The sequence below is a fragment of the Dysidea avara genome, chromosome 10, assembly GCF_963678975.1.
Source record: "Dysidea avara chromosome 10, odDysAvar1.4, whole genome shotgun sequence".
NCBI classification, from domain to species: domain Eukaryota; kingdom Metazoa; phylum Porifera; class Demospongiae; order Dictyoceratida; family Dysideidae; genus Dysidea; species Dysidea avara.
The window spans coordinates 15,992,781-16,015,457 of NC_089281.1; the positions used below are offsets into that span (position 1 = coordinate 15,992,781).

Consider the following 22,677-nt stretch of genomic DNA (forward strand, 5'->3'; position numbering starts at 1 on the left):
TTGCAAAGCAATGATTATGTAGTGTGGATTTGAACTGGTCAAGTGTCTCGATTCAAAAATGTAACGAGGTAGTAAGTTCCATTGTCTTGATGTAGAAGGTATGAAGGAGTAGCTGTAGTTACAAAATGATTCTAACAGTCTGAATGCATGGAATGATCTTGTCTGTAATTGGTACGTACTGTGATGTCTGGAGGTAGAACTCAGCTATGTGTTCAGGTGGTAAGTAAACATTTTGGTTGAGAATTTGTAGAACATGATTGTGGAAAATTGTTCTCTTCAGGATTCTAATGACTCCCACTTGAGTTCGTTGAGCATCTGTGTTACACTGGCATCATAAGTGTATACTCTTTAACATATTTTGTATCACGCCTCTACTGTTGCCACAATATATCGATACATCGATACATCGATACATCGATAGTATCGATATAACAAGGTGGCGATATGATATGATCAGTTATATCGATGGTTGCGCAATAGTGGCACCGCTTAGTATAATGATGTGGGGGAGGCCAGACATATGGTATTTGGCATTTAATTAAGTTGTGTGTTGATGGTGTAGTGTGGTAAACAAGCCAACCCCAAAGTAAACTGGGAGGTTTTAAGGTTTCTATGTAGTGCCAGCCAGTAAAGCAGTAGCAAAATGCATTTAAAACCTGATAAACAAGACTAACTTTTGCTTGTGGTATACATTTAAACTTACAATGAATATGTTTGTCTTGCAAATGTTATAGTTAGTTGTATCGTGATATAAACCTTGGTGATATATGATATGCTATATCGTGGCAGCACTACACGTCTCTGGACCTTCTCTAAAGTGATTTTGTCAGTTGTTAGGTGTGGGTTCCAAACTGTAGTTGCATATTCAAGCTTGGATGCACTAAACTGAGGTAAGAGGTGAATAGACGAGGTTCTTAAGTTACACTTCAATAGTGCAAGCTCTGGTTTGCCTTGGAAGTAATTGATTGGATACATTGATGCCACTTCAGATCATTTTGGATTATGATATCTAAATATTTATAGTGGTTGGCATGTAACAGAAGATGGTTGTGCAACCTGTAGGATGTAATAATTTTGTTTCTCCTTGCATGGGTATAAAACAATCATGGTGAAGCATTTCGATACATTTAGTCTCGTCAACCACTTCTGTTGCCAATTTTCTAGTGCACTTAAGTCTTCTTGCAGTTTCACAGCATCAAGCCAAGTTAATCATAGCCAAGTTATGCTTGGTTGGAGGCATTAGTTAGTTAGTTAGTTAGTCACTATAAATTTAAAAATCATTGAAAGGGTTTGGGATCACTCTGCCTTCATGATCCTTACTATAAAGTGAACAACTTGCAGTGTTCAAACCCTTCATTCATTTTTCATATGCTTTTATTTCTTGGTAACTATTCTATTAGAGTATCTCAACCCCACAATTTTATACCAGGTAAGTTTTCTTCTCTTTTTTACTCTGTATCTGTTACTGTGATTTCTTTAAAACAACAAAAAGTATTAACATATATACAGACCAATTTCAAGTTATTCCCTTAACCCTGCATGTTGCTGGAGATCAAGTCACCACTGAGTCTGGGAATTTTTTCTGCATTCTTCACATTTTAGCTACACGTTTCTGACTCCCTGTAGAAACATGATTAAAAAGTCCTTAATGTATGTCTAATTTTTCTGACTGTAATGTATGTCTATGTCTAATTTTTCTGACTTCGGTGCTTTTGATGTAGTATGTACATGACTTAAAAGTCCTTAATGTATGTCTAATTTCAAATAGAGGTGCACCAATATCAATATCGGTGCCAATATCATAATATAGTATTTATAACTGATATTGCAATATTGGTATTGTGAAAAGTTGATTTTTTAGCAGATGAGCAGATATTACACATAAGTACTATAATTGTCAAAAATGTTCTATGGTTGACTTGGTAGCACAATGGTTAAAGCATGAGGCTCAAGCTGCCATGGTTAATTGTCATGATGGCCAGGGTTCAAATCCTGAGTTGGTTGTACTCTCTTTTTTTAAATTTTATACACACTTTTTAATCATATCACTATCCCTTTGTTAAACCAGGTGCGCTCCCACAGCCGGCCAAAGGCCGGCTGTGGGCGCGTGCCTGGTTTACTGAAATTGTTTTTGTAAAAGTGTGTGTGTGTGTACCTATCTACTTATCTACCTATGTTTGTCCGTACGCACCCATGTGAGCAAAATCGTTAAATAATGGTAAAAGTAGCTTTTACGTAAGAAATAAAAGTGAAATGAAGCCTGTATTAAACTTCTGCATAGGTGAACTTTGCTCTGAGGTGGTTTCTTTTCGGCAGACTGAAATACGGGTATGGCGACTTTCCTCAGACTACCTTCCCCTAGAGGGTTTCAGGCTTTTAGCAACTGAAAACAACGGTGCAGGCCTCGTACACTACCAGGAATAGCCTATTGCTTCGAGTTGAAAGGGGACGTATCCCTTACGTACGCGAACGAAAATGAAGAACAGCTTTGAGGCTTTGTCGAGAGAATTTGTGGGAAAAAACACATTAGTCACTCTATAAAACAGTTTAGAAGATACTTCTGTGCGTAACATGTTGGTAAAAGTGGTTTGTTTAACAAACGCTTCCTTAGCAGTGCATAGCAACGTAATTGAACGAATTACGAATATTTCATGAATTACAAAATACGAGAATTAACTAATAATATTATTGCACAACCCAAAACTACCCTATTGTAAAATAGTAATACATAGTTGGTTAATTCAGTCATAGTAGCATATACTGTCTATAGTTAATTCCAGATGAGTTAACTATATAGCTGCATGGTGCCTGGTTTTTAGAAGTAGCACAACATGAACTTGTTTTTCTTTACATAGGTTTTAGTGACCACCTTTTGAGCTTTTTGCCACATTTAACATTTATTGTAGTGTCCATACTGAAAACCTTTTATGTTCAGATATCAGTATTGGAATCGGTAATTTTTGTAGCCAATATATCGTTATCGTTATATTAGAAAATTCCCATATTGGTGCACTTCTAACTTCAAAGCAACAAAGTAAAATGTTTGCATCAAAGTAACAGAGTAAAATATTTGCATCAAAGCAACAGAGTAAAATGTCTGCGTAACATAACAGTGTTTGTGTAAAGTGCATGGATGTAGCCAATAAAGAAGGTTGTATTTTGGAGGCTCCAGATACAAGGTATAGCACTGATTAACTTATGGTATTGCCCATACATTTTCTTGCATAAAAGCATTTCAAAGCTGTAAATAAAGCATTTCGCTTCTTTTCTCTTGCTTGCAGCAGCATACATGGTGTATATCAACCCAGGGAGGAGAATGTTGCAGAGTGCAACATTGGTTGGATTTCCATTGAAAACTATTTCAGGGTAGCGCTTCTAAAGCACTTTCATAGTTGGAATACAGCCCCAAGTTAATAACATGTGAGCTGTTCTGGCCCATGTCACTAGACTGATACTGTCCAAATGGTGTTGACAACTTGAGTGTCTCAACCTGAAATTGAACCTGCATTGGCAGTACATTTATACCAATTCTATACATTCAGTGCTGTACCTTGTATCCTACACCTCAATCACAATTCCCTTATGAACCTTGTTCTCAGGGAATATTTAGTTCATCTAGGCCATTGAAATGAAAAAATTAAACTAAGGCTTGTATTTCTTAAATACATACAGAGATATTTGCTCTAATTTGATATTTGGATTGAAGAAGGAAACATGAAGCCATGCATGCCTGAAAATCATATACCCATAGTGTAGTGTGCTGACTTTTTTGGTTACATAACATGTCTCTTGATATGTGTTATACAGGTTGAGCATGTGATTAGATAATATTTTGTAGTAATTTTGTTGAACTTCACATTGTGATTCAACTGGTATTTTGATCATCTTGAACTAAATGGTATTGTGCTTTACAGTTGTTATTCAAATCATGCGATGTGGTAGTAACTGTAGGCAATTTAGGTTTGCACTTTCTCACAAAACAGTAACCAGTAACCAGCCTTATAATACCTTCATGGTGCCGTGGCTGTTTGTTTAGGAGAGTCAAACCCTAAAGTGTCTTTAGAATGGCCCTTTGATAAGTTGCTACACAATTTTTAATTATTTAGCAAAATTCTCTACTGAATGACTAACTGCTTACCTGCCTGGCCTTCAGACAAGCATAACACAATAATAGCTAAGGCTATGGGCTTGATTTATTCACTTTTAGATGTTGCTTCAGCCTAACAGGTGCCTTTTGGCATACTGCAGTGCGTACAATGTATGCACCTTGACTTACTTTTGTCCTCCTCTGTGTCTCATTTCTTCTCACTGGCAGTGCAAGATGTGATTCACAGTAGCTAGCACATGAAGGCTTCCCTATCTTTGTACCAGGTACATTTTTTTTGTAGTGACTGGATTGATTGTAGAGGTGCTTCTTGTAACATTCTAGATCTAAATACTCTAATAGAGCAGTCACACATAGCTAGCTTGAGAGGTTTGTAAATTGTGTATGGCAATTGGTATCGGTATCTGTATCAGTTAAATTTACTGCTGGTATTGGTGTCAGATCGGTAGATATTTTTCTGTATTGGTGGAACACTAAAAGTAAATTCCTTCCAAGTTAGGTATGCATGATAGTATTGTTTGTCTAGTTGGATCAGTGACTGTTCTAATAAAGTATCTTGATTTTTCATGAAAAATGTGCAGTTGCTCAATTTTTAACAAAGCAAATCTCGCACCTTTTATGCTAGAATACAAGCTGTATTTATAGTGAAAATCAGGAATAGTGACCATGCCCTTTGGTAGTAGGTAGACAAGCATACACTCTTATACAGCAGTCACCCTAATAGAACAGTTACATGTGTGTAGCTGTATGCTATAACAAGGAAAATAAGCAAACTAGTGAAACAAGAGATAAATGATGATAATGCCAGCATAACTCAGCAGAAAAATCCCTACTTTGGCATTCAACAAAATAATTATTACGACATGCCAATGTAGGGATTTTCTCATAGGGCTATGCTGAAATACCATCATTCATCTGTTGTTTCACTATACTTTTTATTGCTCGGATCCCTACTTTATTTTTAATTAATAAATTTTAAAATTACTGGTATATATGTATAGGAAACAAAGAAGAAAATCAGGTTACTGCTGGATAAGGCCATAGATGGTTTAAGTGTTGAAGATGTGAATAAAAGTTATATGGATGGAGAGTTACATGGGCCAGATGTGCGTGTTGCCCTGTTGGGGGCAGAGGGCTCTGGCAAGACCTGTTTGTCTCATACTCTAGTGGGAAAAGATTACCAGGACACACCTCCTACTGAGGGAGCTGATCACATGGAGATAGTGGTGGAGAGCACCACTGACTGGCAACCATTAACCTATGAGGAAAAACTAGATGATCTTGAAGAACAGAAATGTTTAGAAGCAATGTTTGTATCATCTACAAAACGACAACGTCATTCATCTATTTTGCCTGATAGATTTGCTGCCATGTCATCACATGGTGGATCATCAGTACCTGCTTCTATGGCCACTTCTACAGTACCATTCTTTAACACACAAGGATCATCAATGCCGATTTATCCTTCTTCGGCTCATCGGCCTCATCCACCCTATCCTACTTCCATGCCAGTGCAACCGCTCCACTCTATTCCAACCAGTATGTTTTCTAACCCAGTCTTCAACACACCAGCTACTACATTCTATCCAACTGCAGCAACATTTATGCCACAAGTTTATTCTAGACAACCTCTTCCTCCAGTTCCGTATACTCCATCTTACTTTACCAATCCACCTCTCTCTACCTTTGCCAGTGTTGCCTTGACAAATTCATTTCCTTCATTGCACACAAATACACCATTACCTCCATCTTACTTTGCGCATAATGCAAATCTCAGTGCTACCATGTTGTCTACTACAACATCTGTTACTATGAGCACTCCCATCCCAACAGCCTCTTTACAGATAAGAACTGTACAGGGTAAAAATCAAAGCAGTTTATCTTCAAACAGTATTTCCAAGGTATTGTATCGTAAAAATGAGTTGTACTTCTCTGTTTCCAAATTTAGAAATTTGAAAGCTATTAAGGAACGTTACAACCCCAACAAAAGGTATATTAATATATGGGATTTTGCTGGGCAGGCAGTGTTTCAGCATACCCATGGAGTCTTTGTATCAGATGAGGTTGTTTGTTTGATAGTGTTTGATGCCAGTTTGGCACTAGATGAGGTACCTGAACGACGTTACCCACATGATCACACACCACGTAGAACTGTCCTGCAGACAATCTGTTATTGGATGGAACTAATTAGCTCTCGTGTGAGCAAGCCTAGCACTTCTGATAAGGATCACTCTGTCCGCCTTCCAACCTTTATTCTTGTTGGTACCCATATTGATAAGCTGCACTCTGACATAGCAAAAGCAGAAAAAATTGCATTTGATAAATTTGTTCCTGTTTTCAAGGAGGAGCTTGTGGGCAAACCATTTTCTCTACACATAGCTGGATCAAAAAAGGGTAATCTGTTTAAGACAGGATCACCATCTCTCTTTTTTGTCTGCAATAAGCAGCGTGTAGATACCATTATTAATAAACTCAAGCAAGTTACATTGCAATCAGCTTCTATTACTAGGCAAACTCGTCCCACATGCTATGTGGAAGTTGAAAGGAAGCTCATGTTGCTTTCTATGCAGGAAAAAGTATACATTATAGGGCTTAGTGAGTTGGCTGAAGTTGCAAAAAGCTGTGGTTTACCCTCTAGTGATGAAAAATTGTTGCAGCTTACTGAATATTTCCACCACAAAGGAGCTCTACTCCACTACCATAAAATTCCTTCACTAGCCAATACCATCATTCTATCTCCTCATTGGATGGCCAAACTACTGACATATGTTTTAACTAGCTTAATTTGTTGGCCAACTGACCCACAATTAGATCTATATGCAAAAAAGAGGCAGAAGAAAGGTTTATTGGAAGAGGAATTAATAGACTGGAGTGTTGAGCAGTTTAATAAGAGTGAAGCTCCTAGAAACCGTATTGCAGTTGACTTACATGGTGTACCAGTGGTGGAATTGTTTACAAAGTTTCTTTTGATGGTTGATATAACTCAATCTTCCTTAGCAGATAAAACATTCCGAGGTAAAGGGAAGAAACTGTTTTTGGTCCCACATCTTTTGCCGTGTAAAGAGTTGCCACCCTCTCAGGCTGCTTCCCTGAAGTTTTTGTTCTATTTCCCTACTCACTTTATCCCAGACAATCTTGTTGATCAGTTGATTGTCAAATGTGCTCAATGGAACAATCATCGTCACTACGATCTTTTATGGTGAGAAGTTGTGTAGTTGTAGTGTATTTGATTGTTGATTTGGTGTGTAGGTTATCATACCAGTGGGTGTGTCTTAACCTTGGACAATATCAAGTGTATGAAGTAAAGCCAGTTGATCAGCATCATTACATAGAACTGACCATCATTCCTGACCCTGCAATGCCTCAAGAGGATGAGCTGAAGTCTTTTAAGGAGAGTAGAGACTTGATTACAGCAGTCAAGGGGTTCATTAATGATCTCATGAAGGAACACATGACAGCAGTTGCTGAGAAGTCTCCAGTTGAATGTTACATACCTTGTCCTGGTTGTAATGAACTTCACATTAAAATGGAATCATTGCCTAACACAGGACGTTATTTTTGTTTTACTAAAAGAGATTACTGTGACTTGTCAGCTTACTGCAAGGTGCTGTCAGCTAAAGGTAACTTTCCTGTTTAGTTGGTACGTATAAACTATCATTTGCTCACAGGTAGTCCTACCCAGTTAACTCGAGGTATACCTATACAACGACCACCCACAATTGCTCAAAGTGAGACACCTGCTAAATCACTTGTATTTTACATTACGTTTACAGGACCCACAATGAACCTAATTAAGGAGTATATTATCCCTAAAATAGCTGCGTGGTGGAAGGACGTGGCTGATTTCCTTGAGTTTGATAACAGTACTATTGAACGTATTCAGCAAGATAACCCAAACAATTGTAGTAAATGTTTAGATAGCTTGTTTAGGGACTGGCTTGGTACAAACCATGGGGTGGGGCCCAAGACATGGGCTACACTACTGGAAAAGCTTAAAAAGATAGAAACATTGGCTACAGCTACCAGTGACATTGAAAGGGAGCTGAAAATATTAGGAATCTTATGAACTATAATGTTATGGGATGTAATATTCTAATTTTGTTTTGTATCTTCCATGTATGATCATTTTCTTTTACAATATTGAATCCACAAACAAGCATTTTGCATAGATTAACTCCAGAATTACGTATATGTATGTCAATCAGTAGTTAATTGTAGAATTTCTTTTTATATAATGAGGGTATACATAAGCATACATGATACCATGCATGACATACATGTAAGCACCTTGAAAATGCCAATCATATGCAAAGACTAAAATATGCAATTGCAAGTAGAACAGTCATAATTGTAATCTAATAGAGCAGTCAAAACTACTTTTATAGCAGAATACTTTATTTAAAGGTCACTTGTTTTTGTGTTCATATTAAGCGTTTTTGTGTAAATGCTTGATGTACAATGAATGACAAAATATTTTATGTGACTGCTCTATTAGCGTATCTCAATTTTGCAGTGGTTAGAAAGATCACCAGTAGTGATGATCTTTATAGTAGGTCAGTAGCTTTAAAAAAGTAATCCATGCATGTAGTTAGCAGCTATAAATTTTCAAGTAATTTTTTTCTTATAGTTCTAACATACAAAATTTATTTCACAACAAAATTAGTGAGTTACAGTACAAATATAATACTACTAGCATTGGTACCTGCCCTACGTACAGGACCATCTCCACATTAAATATTTTAATGCCAGACCAAGCATTCAATACCAGCACTGCTATGTAGATTACATGGTGATGTCACATTTTTAAAGAGCATGAAATTCCTGATGAAATTAATGATGCAAAACACTAAACTTTATTGTTTGTGGTTTTGAAAGGAATGTAGTTCAATTATATTTAGTGCATCTTCCCTACTAGCGACCTCAACATGTACAAAACCTTCACTGCTTTACATGCAGGACAACTAATGCAACAATGATTAATATATTGGGAACCAAGCATAAAATTAATATTAAGGTTACGGGATACTGTAAACCCCACATGTACACTATCAATCATTTTTCATGATTAGGGGTTTGATTTTTCTTAATGCATTGTTATCAAATATTTATGCATTCTTAACTTCTCATTAATTGACATGGAATTCAAATGTTGTTATGGAAACATGAGTTGTCCCCATGCCAATTAGTGAAAACTATGAAATAAAAATCAGACCAATGAAGAACCATGAGAACTTACTAACAATTCTAAGATTTGAAGAACATCACTTGTGAGGGACTGACAAGAGGATTTGTGAATAATATGTATAGCTGCTGAAATATGACTGCAATATGGCCTAATGCAAGACACTGTGGTCACAAAATTAAATTTTGAATTGATATCACAAGCACTAGAAACATTATTTCTTACAAATGGCTCCATCAGGACCTAGACAAGAAGCCAAACTAGTAGTCTGTTTATACAAAATGTTAACTAGCTTGACAGTCCTGATTTTTGGTTCAGGAAAATATCGCCATTAGTCTGCAAAACTATATGCATGCGCTTACAGGTGCGCCAGTTGCTAAGTGTGTTGTATCTATATCAGCGGCGGAGGAAGTAGTTGATATGAGGGGGGGCTCCGCTGAGCTGACCCAGACTTATTTCTATAGTTTGGTAAGGTGAGACCAAAAAAAAAAAAAAAAAAGGTCACAACCAACTCACAAGAGCTTTCCACCTCACCAGCTACCATTTCTAACTGATAAACTACATAAAAATCCTTACATAGCTTGCTACACACTGACTACTTTATTAGAGTGACTGCTCTATTAGAGTATCTTGATCTTTATCACGGTTTTCAGCCCCACTCCAAGAAAGATAATTTCGGTGTGATATCATTCTGAGGGGGGGCTAAGCCCTCCCTCAGCAGACCTAGGGGGGGCTTTAGCCCCCTAGCCCCCCCCCCTTTCCGCCGCCTATGATCTATATATATTGTCTTGTACTGTTACGTGTGTTTTCTTGTACCTTCTAGTTGTCCAGTCAGCACGCTATGATTCTCCCAACAATTTAAGCCTGTTACCAGCTGATACACAACACAACACCAAGCCCGCCTTAATTACATAATAAAATTTTTGTTTGACAGTCGCTCAGTATCCTGTAACCTTAAAGTACATGATCCTTATGCAGTACATATAGTGAAATAATGAGCATGCAAGACTAATTGCATGTGAACTAAGGCAACTGTATATACAGTATACCTACATTACAGGTGGTGTATATACACATGGTACAGTTGCAGTTTCTACATGATGTTTACCTTACCGACTGTCACAAAGAGAAATGAACTTGGACATAAAGCCAACACAATTTACAATTATAGTTCCTGCATGCCAAGCAAAGGTTCAGAACTTGTCCTATGCTATGCACTTTCAGTTGTGATGCTGCGGTGACACATATACTTCTTGCCATACAAAACCCAGTTTTAAAACACTTGTAGTGTATTTGACCATTATGGTATGATCCTTTAGTAGTGAAAGCATGTAAGCAGGATTATGGTGAAACAGTTTTGCCAGGTCAGACACAGTTCCTCAGTGTAAACTACGGTATCTGCATGGTTCCAGTATTATCATTTTTCAGATGCACAGTACATATATTATATAGTATCTGTCCAATCATGCAAGTTGCCTATTTACTACAGCAGTCATAAGGTAAATCTGAACTATCAGTTTTGCATGTCAGTGCACACCTATGTGCTTAAAACAAAGGTAGATATTCTGGATACCGTGAAAGAAGCTTCTACCTACTCTAATACAACACACAGAGGTCCTACTTTGATACATGCTTTGCATGCCAATATATGATGAGCTAAATGGTGTGCACAAAAGGGTACCAAGTAGCTAGGAAGAAAAAAAATCTGCCAACACATGGGTTCGAACCCATGACCTCTTACATGTTAGTCAGGCATTCTACCACTTGGAACAGTGGTTTTCAAAGGAATGTTGCTCAAGTTTTCTCTACACCTTGGCCTTCTACTCGCTGTAGAGAATGAACGGAAGCACGTGTGAACTCACGATAACAGTCTTACAGTAGCCAGATGATGAGTGCTTCATTATCAGCACAGATTGTGTCGATTCGCACCAAGTTTGGAGAGTAAATGGCGTGACAGACAGACGGACGGCTTTTTAGCTTTATAGATTGTGGGACTATGGAAAGTTAATTAAAGGAAAAATTTTCAATTTATTTGGAGAGTTTTAAGTTATATATATAACACCGTGTATTCCTTACTGATCACAAAGAGAATCATGCATTTTCCATAGAATCATGAATCCAGTCAATGTTGAGTCATTTTACTGTAATGCTCATAATCTATTAGCAAGGCTATGTCAGACCCTTGCACCTGTGACTCCCTCAAGGGGGTCAGAGGAGGTGCAACCAGTAAGGCCAGAGCCTCGCCACTTTTTGGCTGATTAAAAAAAAAACTTTAAAACTTGAAGCCAAAATTGAAAGTAGTGAACATGCAATACTTATGTAGCATTTATTTAATGGCAACAGTTGATAGAAACGCCACTTATCTAACCTCTCTTTCACCCAGACCTGATCCTAGAACAGCTTCATGTCTATTTCATCACCTTAAACACCTCTAAAAATAATTACAGTGATAAAATTATTAGCCTTAGTTTTGTGACTACTTTGGGAAACAGTTTATCTTAGTCAAATGATATTAATATAAATTTTATGGAAGTTATTTTTGATAAGTGTCCAGTTTCCAGCACTATTATAATTAGTATGCATGATCCCTATAGCACCTTGTACATTACAGCCCAGAATTGTGAGCTTTTCAAAATGTGAAATTTTTCTGGGGAGCATTCTCCAAAATCCCAGCTGCCTTTGGACTGACTTTTACTCTGACATCCCTCACGTGAATTCTGGAAGCTACCTTTCAAAAAATTGATACTGAGTTTATATTGCATACTTAAGACAAAATTGTGCACAGCTAAGGATATAAGTGGATTTTCATGGTGATCATTGCATGACTCATAATATGCTTGCAGGCATGTATTCAATGTAAGTCGCTGATATACAGTATAAGTAGAGAATTTTCATTGATGCATAAATGCATGGTGCATACCGGATTTAGAATTTGGAAATTGATTAGACACATGCATTATTATGTATAGATAAATACTGCATTGCTTTTTTCATTGTTACATACTACAACTATATAGCTTCTGAGTATTGCTATTGACTGTGTGCATGGCTTACTTGTCTTTAGTCAATACTATAATAGAGCTGAGAAGTATAGAAAAATAGCTAACGGTATACCTTCTGTAGAAAATATCATGTTATTACTAAATATCATGGTTCTAATGTAAAATCCATTGGTATAAAAGTAATAGCCATTTACAATTACCCCCAATAAAAGCACCAAATATCCAACAGCAAGGTAGCCTCAGGCCTAGGTACAAATTACCACAAACTTGTTTACATAGTTTAGTTAGTGACTACATCATGATCAGCACCTGTCCTACAAACATTTCCATATGTCTGGTTACCCTCTGCCCACAGGAAGGCCATACTGTCCAGACAGTTTGGAGGTATAAAAAAAACAACAGCAGTATCAATTAAAACCGGTATGACTTAAATATTACAGTTTACTCAGTACTGGTATATTTCCCAGCTCTATAATTGTTGTAGCTACTGTAGCTACTAGAGATATTTCAACATAGCAGTGTAAAATAAATATGAAAATAAAGAATTTAATCTTAGTGAGTGTCTGCATTGTCATCACAATATCATGCACCAAAAGGTAGTACAAAATCCCTCAGAATGAAATGGAAGAAAATCTGACTGATCTGTAACCCATGTCAAGCTAGTCAGGAAGTTCACCACTTCACTATAAAGTCACTTGTGATGTTTCTTTGGTCAAGCAAAACATCACACTTCACATGCATGTACCCTTTGCCATCTCTGGATTTCACAAGAGTTGTAAATGTATATGTCTGGCCATGAATGGGTGTTTACTTGTCTGTGCACATGTATACTTCTACAAAGCCAGCTGCCAAAAGCAGTCTCAGTATATTGTGTCAAATTGAACAAGATATTTAGTGCAGCAATTTTTATTTTAATGGAGTAGTAACTTGATTTGCATGCAGTATAACATGCTTAACAGTATAGACAATAACAGTAAGCTAGTTTGTGTGAATGGATCAACAGCAAATTTTAGTGTACATGCCATATGCTTTTGTATAGTGCTATTATTAGCATTGTTAGATACTTTCCAAGTTATTGTATTCTATAGCCACATAATGCATACTTAATTATGACATAATGCATACTTAATTATGTAGAAGATAGTACATATTGACCTTTATGCTTGTAGAAGCTAAAGTGTGCTACTGTACAATTAGCTATTTCAAACATTGTATGCAATTTTTGCAGTAATTGTAAGGTCAATATGTACTGCTAAAACCCATAATATGCTATATGTAATAATGTTATGTACATGCATGTGACTTAATTTTGGATATCACTCATGATCATATGGACACCCGTGAAATAATAAGAACTTTCATGTTTAGTGGGTTACTATATATTATGAGCAGAGTGCAGTTATAAAAAATTTAGTTTTCTAGTAATTTAAGGTATTGAGAATGGCTTACAATCATTAACAAGTAGATTCGCACTACACTGTGAAAAAAGAGGGATATAAGATGGTATTTCCAGTGGCTTATTGAATACAAAAAAGCTTGATATAACCTGTATTATACTAACAATCTCATGTAAGGCTTTAGTTAATGTGTTAAACATACTGAAACCATATATGTGATGGTATAGTGTGGGTATTATATTCGATATAAGCTATTTCAGGTAATGTGGTAAATAAACTGAAACCATATATGTAATAGTATAGTATGTATTATACTAAACTATAACATGAGTACAATACAGGGTTTATATTAAAGCTTATTTGTATTCAATAAGCCACTGGAAATACCATATTATATCCCACTTTTTTCACAGTGCTATAAAGCTTACTATTTGGCCATTAAATATTTTAAGTGTAAATGCACCCATATGGTTGATTCTCCAAAATTTGGTTACATATACAAAAGATTAAATATTCTGGGAAGGAGTCATCATCACTGTTAGCACTACTCTCATTCTGCTTGATTGTGGAATAATGATCTGAACATTGGAACATCACTGACAGTTGAAGCAGTGTCCTGTTTAATTGTAGCATAGTGACCAGGGTGTTCCACCTCTGTATTACCCTCACTACCACAATCGCTAGATGTGATTATAGAAAGAACTGATGCATGAGCTATTGATTTGATGGCAAATTATTTCATCATCATTATCAGTGTTTGCTACTCTAGTCCCTATAGCTAGTTGTATTGTTTTCTGTTGTGAGAAGCATGCATCATTTTCTCCTCTAATATGTAATGATCTGGTCCAGGTGATAATGTTTTTAGTATGGTCATCATTCCTTTCAGCATTAAATTCACAATCAATTAATTCTGATGAAGTCTTGTTTCGACAGAGAGAATTATCACAATATAGTCTAGCATTCTTCATTTGTGAGAGTGTAGGATGTGATTAATAAATTAAGGTGCTTATATACAGCAAAGTAAAGAATTACGTAAATTTAAGACCATGCCATATATATTAAATTTTGTGATGTACATACTGCCAGTCCAATGCAGAGTTCAATTTGTGTATAATGACAAGTAGAAGGAAAAATTAGGAATTTTAAGCTGGATTAGGGATCAAAGAACAAAACAGCAGGGAAACAAGGGAACAGCTGAAAGTTGTGAAACAAGGGAGGTTGCCTATACCTGCTCATATGTTTCTTGAACACTGAGTTATGGTATTTCATCTTCATAGAATTGGATGCGTGTGGAAGACCTCTTTTTGCAAATCTGGTCACATATACTAGTGGATATCTAATCTCTACTTATACTCTTTAGTCTATAAGCATGACTGAAATAGGGATACATGTAGTATATCTGCAGGTATAGGCAACCTCCATCTGTTGTTTCACAACTTCAGCTGTTCCCCCACTGTAAATTGATCGTATGACTCTTGCGTATGATGATTATACTTCAAAGTGTGATGCTCATAATTCTGAAATATGATGATCACACTAAACTACTGCAGGAGTCATACCATAAGTATGAACTTCATACTTATGATTTTACAGTGTTTGTTTTCCTGCTTTTTTGTTCTTTGATCCCTAATCCAGCTTAAAATTCTTAATTTTTCCTTCTTCTTGGTTGTTTACTTCTTTAATAGCACAATTAATTGTGACGGGATCTGCAAAAAACGGTCTTATCGCCCAAGACAGGAAGTTAGATTTTTTTACACAAACACCAAGCTTTATGAATATACTATCAAATTTCACTGTCACAGTCGACCAGAGTGAAGTGATCTGCTTTTTTCAAGTACAGTGGCGAGCTGTATGAGTGGTCTGGGGTCTTGATAGAGTCCTGGCCAACTAGGAGATAGCTGTGTGTGGCTGTACAGCTCCATGGTATTGGACAATGACCTTTGCTGTAAATTTCCTTTCATTTTAGCCAGTTTTGAGCCCTGAATGGCCCATAACTAGGCCTAATTCTGTTCATTTCAAAATGTTCTTCAATTTAAATAACATCTTTTCTGCCTTCCAAGCCCCCCCATCTCCCATCCCTTTTGGAGCTCACCTGATATAGCCAACCTTGGTTAAAAAACTATCTAAAATGGTGGGAAACTTAGCTTGTTGACTACTTTACTTCTTCAGTGGATGATCCGGAAGGTAATGAATTGTTGTAAAATGTGTGAAAATTTGGTATGTGTATATAGCTACCACCACCAGTTAATAGAAATGTAATTGTCAGGGACATAACTATGATTTCATCAGCTTCACTTATATAGCTATAATCCAAGTTATGCAACAATCACATGTGACACAAAAAATACATAATATAACACAATCCTTGTTAATTTACTCCAGCTATCCTTTCTTGTTTCATAGGTATTTTCAGCAATCCCTGTTCTTTATGCTGTATGAGTAGGAGCAAACCATAAGCATCAATATAAGGGGATGGAACAAGGGTTGTTGGAGTGTTGTGATTCTACCCACGTGCACAGCAGGCAAACCATTTTGGATCACACGATCAGATAGAACATCGAACATATAGTTGACTCTGATGACATAGAGATTCAGGAATGCAGTGAAGAGCGAGATTTAGGTGTCACCTTTTCAAGTAATTTCAAAGTTTCAAAGCATATCAACCTTTCCATCATGAAGGAAAACAGAATGGTTGGAATTATCAAGCGCACCTTTCTTCACCTCACCCCAACAGTATTTCGTATAATTATATATTGTATACTAGCTTTGTTAGACCCCACTTGGATTATGCATCTATAATCTGGAATCCTTACCTATTGAAGAAAATTAGAGCATTAGAAGCAGTGCAAATTAAGATGTGCTACCCAGATGGTTCCAGATTTGAGTAGGTGGAAAGGTTACAAGTTTTAAACTTACCTTCCCTTTAGTACAGGCGAAAACGAATGGACATGATAACTACTTATAAAATTATCAGGGACTTAATTGAGGTAACACATCAAGATCTTTTACCATAAGTTGTAATACCACAAGATCTAATGGTTTGAAGTTATATAAGGAAAGGGCCAACACCAACACTAGATTAAATTTTTTTCTTTAACAGAATAATCGACGACTGGAACACCCTTCAAACTGATATAGTAAATGCTTTGGACACAACTTCTTTTAGACATTACTAGACATTTATTGGAGACAATAGATTTATAATTATGTAATTTTTATTTGTATGGTTATATAAGACTTTGGTCTTTTTCAGAACCATTAATAATAAAAATGTCAGTTGAGTTCGTAGTACCTACTGCAATAGTGGCACTCCCAATGCAAGCAAATTATATCCTTATTATAATTAAAGTTGTCTTAAAGTCTCCAATTAGGTTAGGTAATCCAAAGGCTGCAGCACAAGTTGCTGTCAGACTTTCAATGCTGGTCACTGTAAAGCTCTAATAACAATCTGCATTTTGGGGATATTCGTGGGAACCAACAGTAACATACATAGCACCAACCCATTGTCACATCAACTGGTTGAGGAAACCAGTCAATGGAAACCACCATGAAAAGAGATAGGAAGTTTAGGAAAGTGGGTGTTTGAGAAAATCAGCAAAGTACTAGAAGTTAGTACTTGACACTACAGCAATTTACTATTACAGCTTTATTCATAGCCCAGAAATAGGTTTAGCAGGAATGTGGGATGGAAATGTAGACAATCAGTTTCCCTAACAATACCAGAGACAGTTAATTAATTAACCCATAGGAGGCTATGTCTGCCCAAAGTGCTAAGACAGTGGAATCCATAAACATGTGAATTTCATTACCTTATGAAATCACTGTACCCTGTAACCAAACAAGGAATTCCACTTCCAGCATGACAAAAGTGACCATTTCTATACTAGATAGTTGACAGAAACCAACTGAGGAAACAAACACACACAAAAAAACACAGTATCACTACACAGTGCACAAGTGGCTACAACCTATTTATTAAACCTATGGTTAAATATATATATATATATATATCATACACTACGATAGTAGTGTATAGTAGGGACCACAAAGAAGTAGGTGTGGCCCATGAAACAACATTACCCAAAAAACAGCTTCAATTTTCCCAGACGATGATGAGGCAGTATCAGTTTAATAAAACTAAGCCCAAACAAGCTTTCACTATGATAGTAGTGTATAGTAGGGACCACAAAGAAGTAGGCGTGGCCCATGAAACAACATCACCCAAATAACAGCTTCAATTTTCCCAGACGATGATGAGGCAGTATCAGTTTAGTAAAACTAAGCCCAAACAAGCTTTCAGAGATCAACCCAAAATGCTTTCAACAAGTTGCTACAAAATTTTTAAACTTTTTTATTCAACGGAATTCGAATTTTCTACTGACTCCTATCAAAACTCATGTCAAATTAACCCATACATTACAATTTTCCGTAAAATATTATTATGCGTAAAATCAATGTACAGCAGCCTATGGAGGTAAGTTAGTTTTAAGTTACATTATTCATCATAACTCTGGTTCTGAAGGCGGTATCAAAATTGTTCGGCCACCATTATACACGCATAACACTCCTCTATCCGATGGTAACAAAATTTATTCGAAGCTAAAGTGTTTACAGCTTGCAAATTTACAACAAACGATGGTAAATAGCAACTTACGCAATACAAAATCCATTGGAGAGCAAATCACGAATTTCACGTTCTAATTAAATAGCGGAATCACGCCATTACCATAGCGATTACGAATTTTGTTCGGCCGGAATCGGATAGAGCAATTCATAAGGAGTTGAATGATATTAAGTTTTATGGTATTTGATTGTGTCTAGTGCTTGCAATTATTGAATATACAAAATGATGTAAAATGTATGGAGTTTGTATTGGAGAAACTGAAAAAGTGATCCATCCATCCTGAAATCTTTGAAAAAATCAGTGTTTAATCAGTCCATTTCATGATCTAAGGGCAGAAAACAAACAAAGGACACTGGTAATGTACAATATTGCTGATAAAATGATTACTGGCTGTAAATTTGATTTTGCCATTTTTGCAATTCTGACTTTACAAATCCCAATAGCATGTTTTGATATGTGCCTGCCTGATGCCAAGCTTAACTTGATAATGGCTAAGGCTACAGGCTTGATTTTTTCACTGTTTGACGTTGCTTCAGCCCAAGAGGTGCCTTTTGGCATACCACAGTACGTACTATGCATTCTTCATGGACTTACCAGTGTCCTCCTTTGTGTCCCATTCATCTTTGCTGACAGTCAAAAAAGTGTCAATTAGGTGGTAGCACATGATGGCTTCCCTACGTAACGAAAATTATTCATATTTTTCATAGTGGCTACTTCGATTGTAGAGGTGTTTTAAAACAGTTTTTGATTCATACTTCTGTGTAATGGGTTGAACATAGCCAACAACAAAGCATAATGGATACTTCACTTTTCTGACGATAACTGGGGCATGCGGCACCAACCCTTTCTTTCGGTATGCGTGGGTTGCAGAGATGCTTTTTGAACAGCTCTTGATTTGTACTGCTGTCTAACAAATTGAACATAGCTGACAACAAAGTGTAATGGATACTTCACTTTTCAGACGATATAGCTGGGGCGCTCGGCACCATTTAAAATTTCAAATGCACTATGTGTCACCAATCATAATAAAATTATTTACAAAAAAAGTTAACAAACAAGTATTTCAAAAAATTTGGAATTTATAACAGAGTAGGGACCGTAGCACATCGATAAAAAGTACTGAAACAAGCTGGAGTAGTGCACAATATTAAATCACAGTAAAACAATAAGAAGTGTTACATCCCTACTGTGCATTTCCATTGTGGTATCTTGGAGCACAGTAGGGACATAACACTTCTTATTGTTTTACTGTGATTTAATATCGTGCACTACTCCAGCTTGTTTCAGTACTTTTTATCGATGTGCTATGGTCCCTACTCTAGTTATAAATTCCAAAAATTTTGAAATATATAAATGTATATCCTTGTGCTATATATGGCAAAAACTTTAAAACTAAAAGTACATACAGACACCTTAGCTCTCATGCATTATGTGTGAAGTACACACATATATTTGGTATTTAACTATGTCATGTGTAGTTTTCCATCTTATGCATTGCAATTCAAGACAAAAATAGCTTCTCATGCCATTGAAATCAATGCAAAAGTATTAACCTGCAGTGCTTCTATAGCTCAAACCAAACTATAAATGGAGAAATTACCAAATGTATTATTATTAAAGTAGTGCCAAATTTGCACTTAGCATAGGAAAATCTATTAGAAAAGGATGCCACTCATACATATGTACACCACGCTCATTTTAGCCTCTACACAGGTTGAGGTCTCTGAAAGTGTGTGTATATTCACCTGCAGCTAAAGAATCTAGAGCAGACTTTAATGACAAAAATATTGAAGTACCTAGTGCTAGCTACTTATTACTATAAGAACTAATTCTTGCATGCCATATATACAAAACAATGACAGTAACAAATAATAATAGTATACAACAATAACTTTACAGTTTGACTTATTGTTAACAATTAATTTTTGGAACCCTACAATAACAATATAACTGTAACTAAAAATGAGAATGTCATACAATTACAACACTAGACTCCTGTGACTAATAGTCACCATAAGAAAGTCGTGCTGGAATGGAAACATTTCAGTATATCTGTAGATATACCAAAATGTTTCCAGACTCAATTAGTAAACTTCAGCTAGCATCTGTTATAAAGCAGACTACATCATAGTGAATGGAATCATGCAAATGAATTCATTTTTGGTTTACTGCAGCTACAAACATATAAGTAAATTGCAAAACAATTACAGCAAAAGACAGCCAAGATGTTTATAACTTCTGTATAACAGGCTTGCTTTTTCTGTATCGAATTATAAGGGAAAGGCTTTGATATTGGTCTTTTTCATACGATGTATTCATGTATCACATTCTTTTATTTTATAGTTGCTATATACTTTCTCAATTAATAATATTATTGTTTCTTGATATTTATGGTAAAGTTTCATATTACCACTCAGTGTTGACATGTCATCACAACCCATCCTTATTCCTTATAAATAGAAAAAAATGTCACTCCAGTGATTAGGCACCATCCCAATGGAAGGTTCACGAAGAATTTTTTATACAATTCCGGAATCATTGTTTTAGGAGTAGGCTTAAATTAAGCTTGAAATACTCAATCAATGTATTCTAAAAGAGCAAAGTTATATCACTAAAACTCTGATAAAAGTGTGTGGGCTTCTTCTTGACCGTTGCACTACCATTATCATTGTATAAAACCTCCTGCTTTACCAATTATTTAATATTAAAGAAATATTATACCCTCAAAGTTCCTGTTTTGCACTGCTAAAATTTTATTGGTTCTTTGCAAGACTATAAATCTTTTTAATAGCTTATCAGAAGGGCATTGTCAGTTTTAGCTACACACTTGATGTATAATTTGCAATATGATTGAGATAAATTTTATTCATCTGTAAAACTAACAAGACTACAGTAATTGGGCCTCGCTACCAAATTCCACACATATCTTTTAGTGACTTGTATGAGTAGTGTATTTTATAATGCGTTAAAGTGTATGTTATAGGTATATAGCTATTGAGTGTTGTTTATTAACATAATCAACTAAAGTAAATTTTGAACTTCTAAATGTATGGATCATTACTGAAGGGGGCAGTAGGTGAAAATAATCTTTGAAAGCAGTTGCAACATAGATTGCATGATATTGCTGGCCACAGGTGCTTTTTAGTGTCTCTATAGCATCAATTTAAGAGCAGTTTCTGTGCACCCTAGACTCCTAAGCTGCTCCCTCTGTATTATATGATAGCTAGTATTACTGCCAGCTAGATGATCACTTCCTTTTAACATGAAATGGCTCAACACAACACATAAAATATGTTTGTTCAATACAGTTCACATCAAAATTACCAAACTTAATCTTAGAAGGCTAAATTTTCATGCCTTCAGATTCTCTAAGCTAAGTTGTACTGTAGCTATAGTTGCATATATCTACCAGGTATACCAATTTTCCCTCTTCTGAGCTTTCACTATATGTTAGTTAGGAAGCTAGTAGAAGCTCCAAGTGCAATTGCACTTTATTAAGTGTAGATAAAAACAGGTAGTTTGAGGACTAATTAATAAAGTCAGGCAAGGAAAAATAAGTTACCTTTCAGACGCTAAAGTAAGTTTTTAGGAGGTAATTTAAAATTTCACATTCAATAAACCAGTTGTACAGAAAAGTCACCCGTTATTCTTCTTCAGCAAATCCCGAGTATTTATTTGTATCGGGTAGTGATTATTTGATGCAGTATTACAGTGCTCAGAAACACTTTGAAAACATTTGCCCTACATTGATTTTCCTGATCTTTTTGCCCTACACAAATCTGGATTGCGTTACACAAAAATGATGTAATATAGTGCTGCCTTGCCTTCTTGTTAAACCCATTTATAAGTAGAAAAAAGGAGAAAGGCAAATGTCTTATAAGAGAATTACCACATGGGAAGTACAGTCAAAATTATATTTGGGAGTATCTTAACAGGTGCAGTTAATATGACACAGTTAAAAATATGTATGTACAAGCAAACTGCATTTGACATTATGCTTTGGTTTAAATTTCCGGTACTGAGGAGTTATCAACAGTATTGTTGCCACCATCCCTATCATAATAATCAGGGTGTTTCATAAATTGATCACCAGTACAATCACTGGACATTAAAGCATATAGAACAGAATCATTGTCACCTTCACTTGACGTGTTCATGTGACGAGAATCTGACAATACCCAACCACTATTGCCTGTGTTGACTGTTACTGAATCATTTCCCTTTTTATCATGATTAATAAGCATCATATCCTTTTCTAGCATATAGTGATCTTCAGTTTGTGAACTATTTCTGCTGTGACCTGTAGCCATTTCAGTGCCACGTTCAGAACTGTTTATAAACTCTGATGAATTCTTACATGAATGTAC

General features: G+C 36.0%; 1 protein-coding gene across 1 annotated transcript in view; it reads left to right on the plus strand.

The window, feature by feature from the left end:
• LOC136237286 (uncharacterized) overlaps positions 1-8,258 on the plus strand; it is an 85,310-nt gene extending 77,052 nt beyond the window's left edge. Inside the window, exons 12-15 of the mRNA XM_066027632.1 lie at positions 5,107-7,304; positions 7,355-7,725; positions 7,774-7,833; positions 7,879-8,258. Of these exons, the coding sequence (XP_065883704.1) occupies positions 5,107-7,304; positions 7,355-7,725; positions 7,774-7,833; positions 7,879-8,171 (2,922 nt within the window). The 3' untranslated portion in view covers positions 8,172-8,258. The remainder of the gene's footprint in view (positions 1-5,106; positions 7,305-7,354; positions 7,726-7,773; positions 7,834-7,878) is intronic.
• The last annotated feature ends 14,419 nt before the right edge of the window (positions 8,259-22,677 follow it).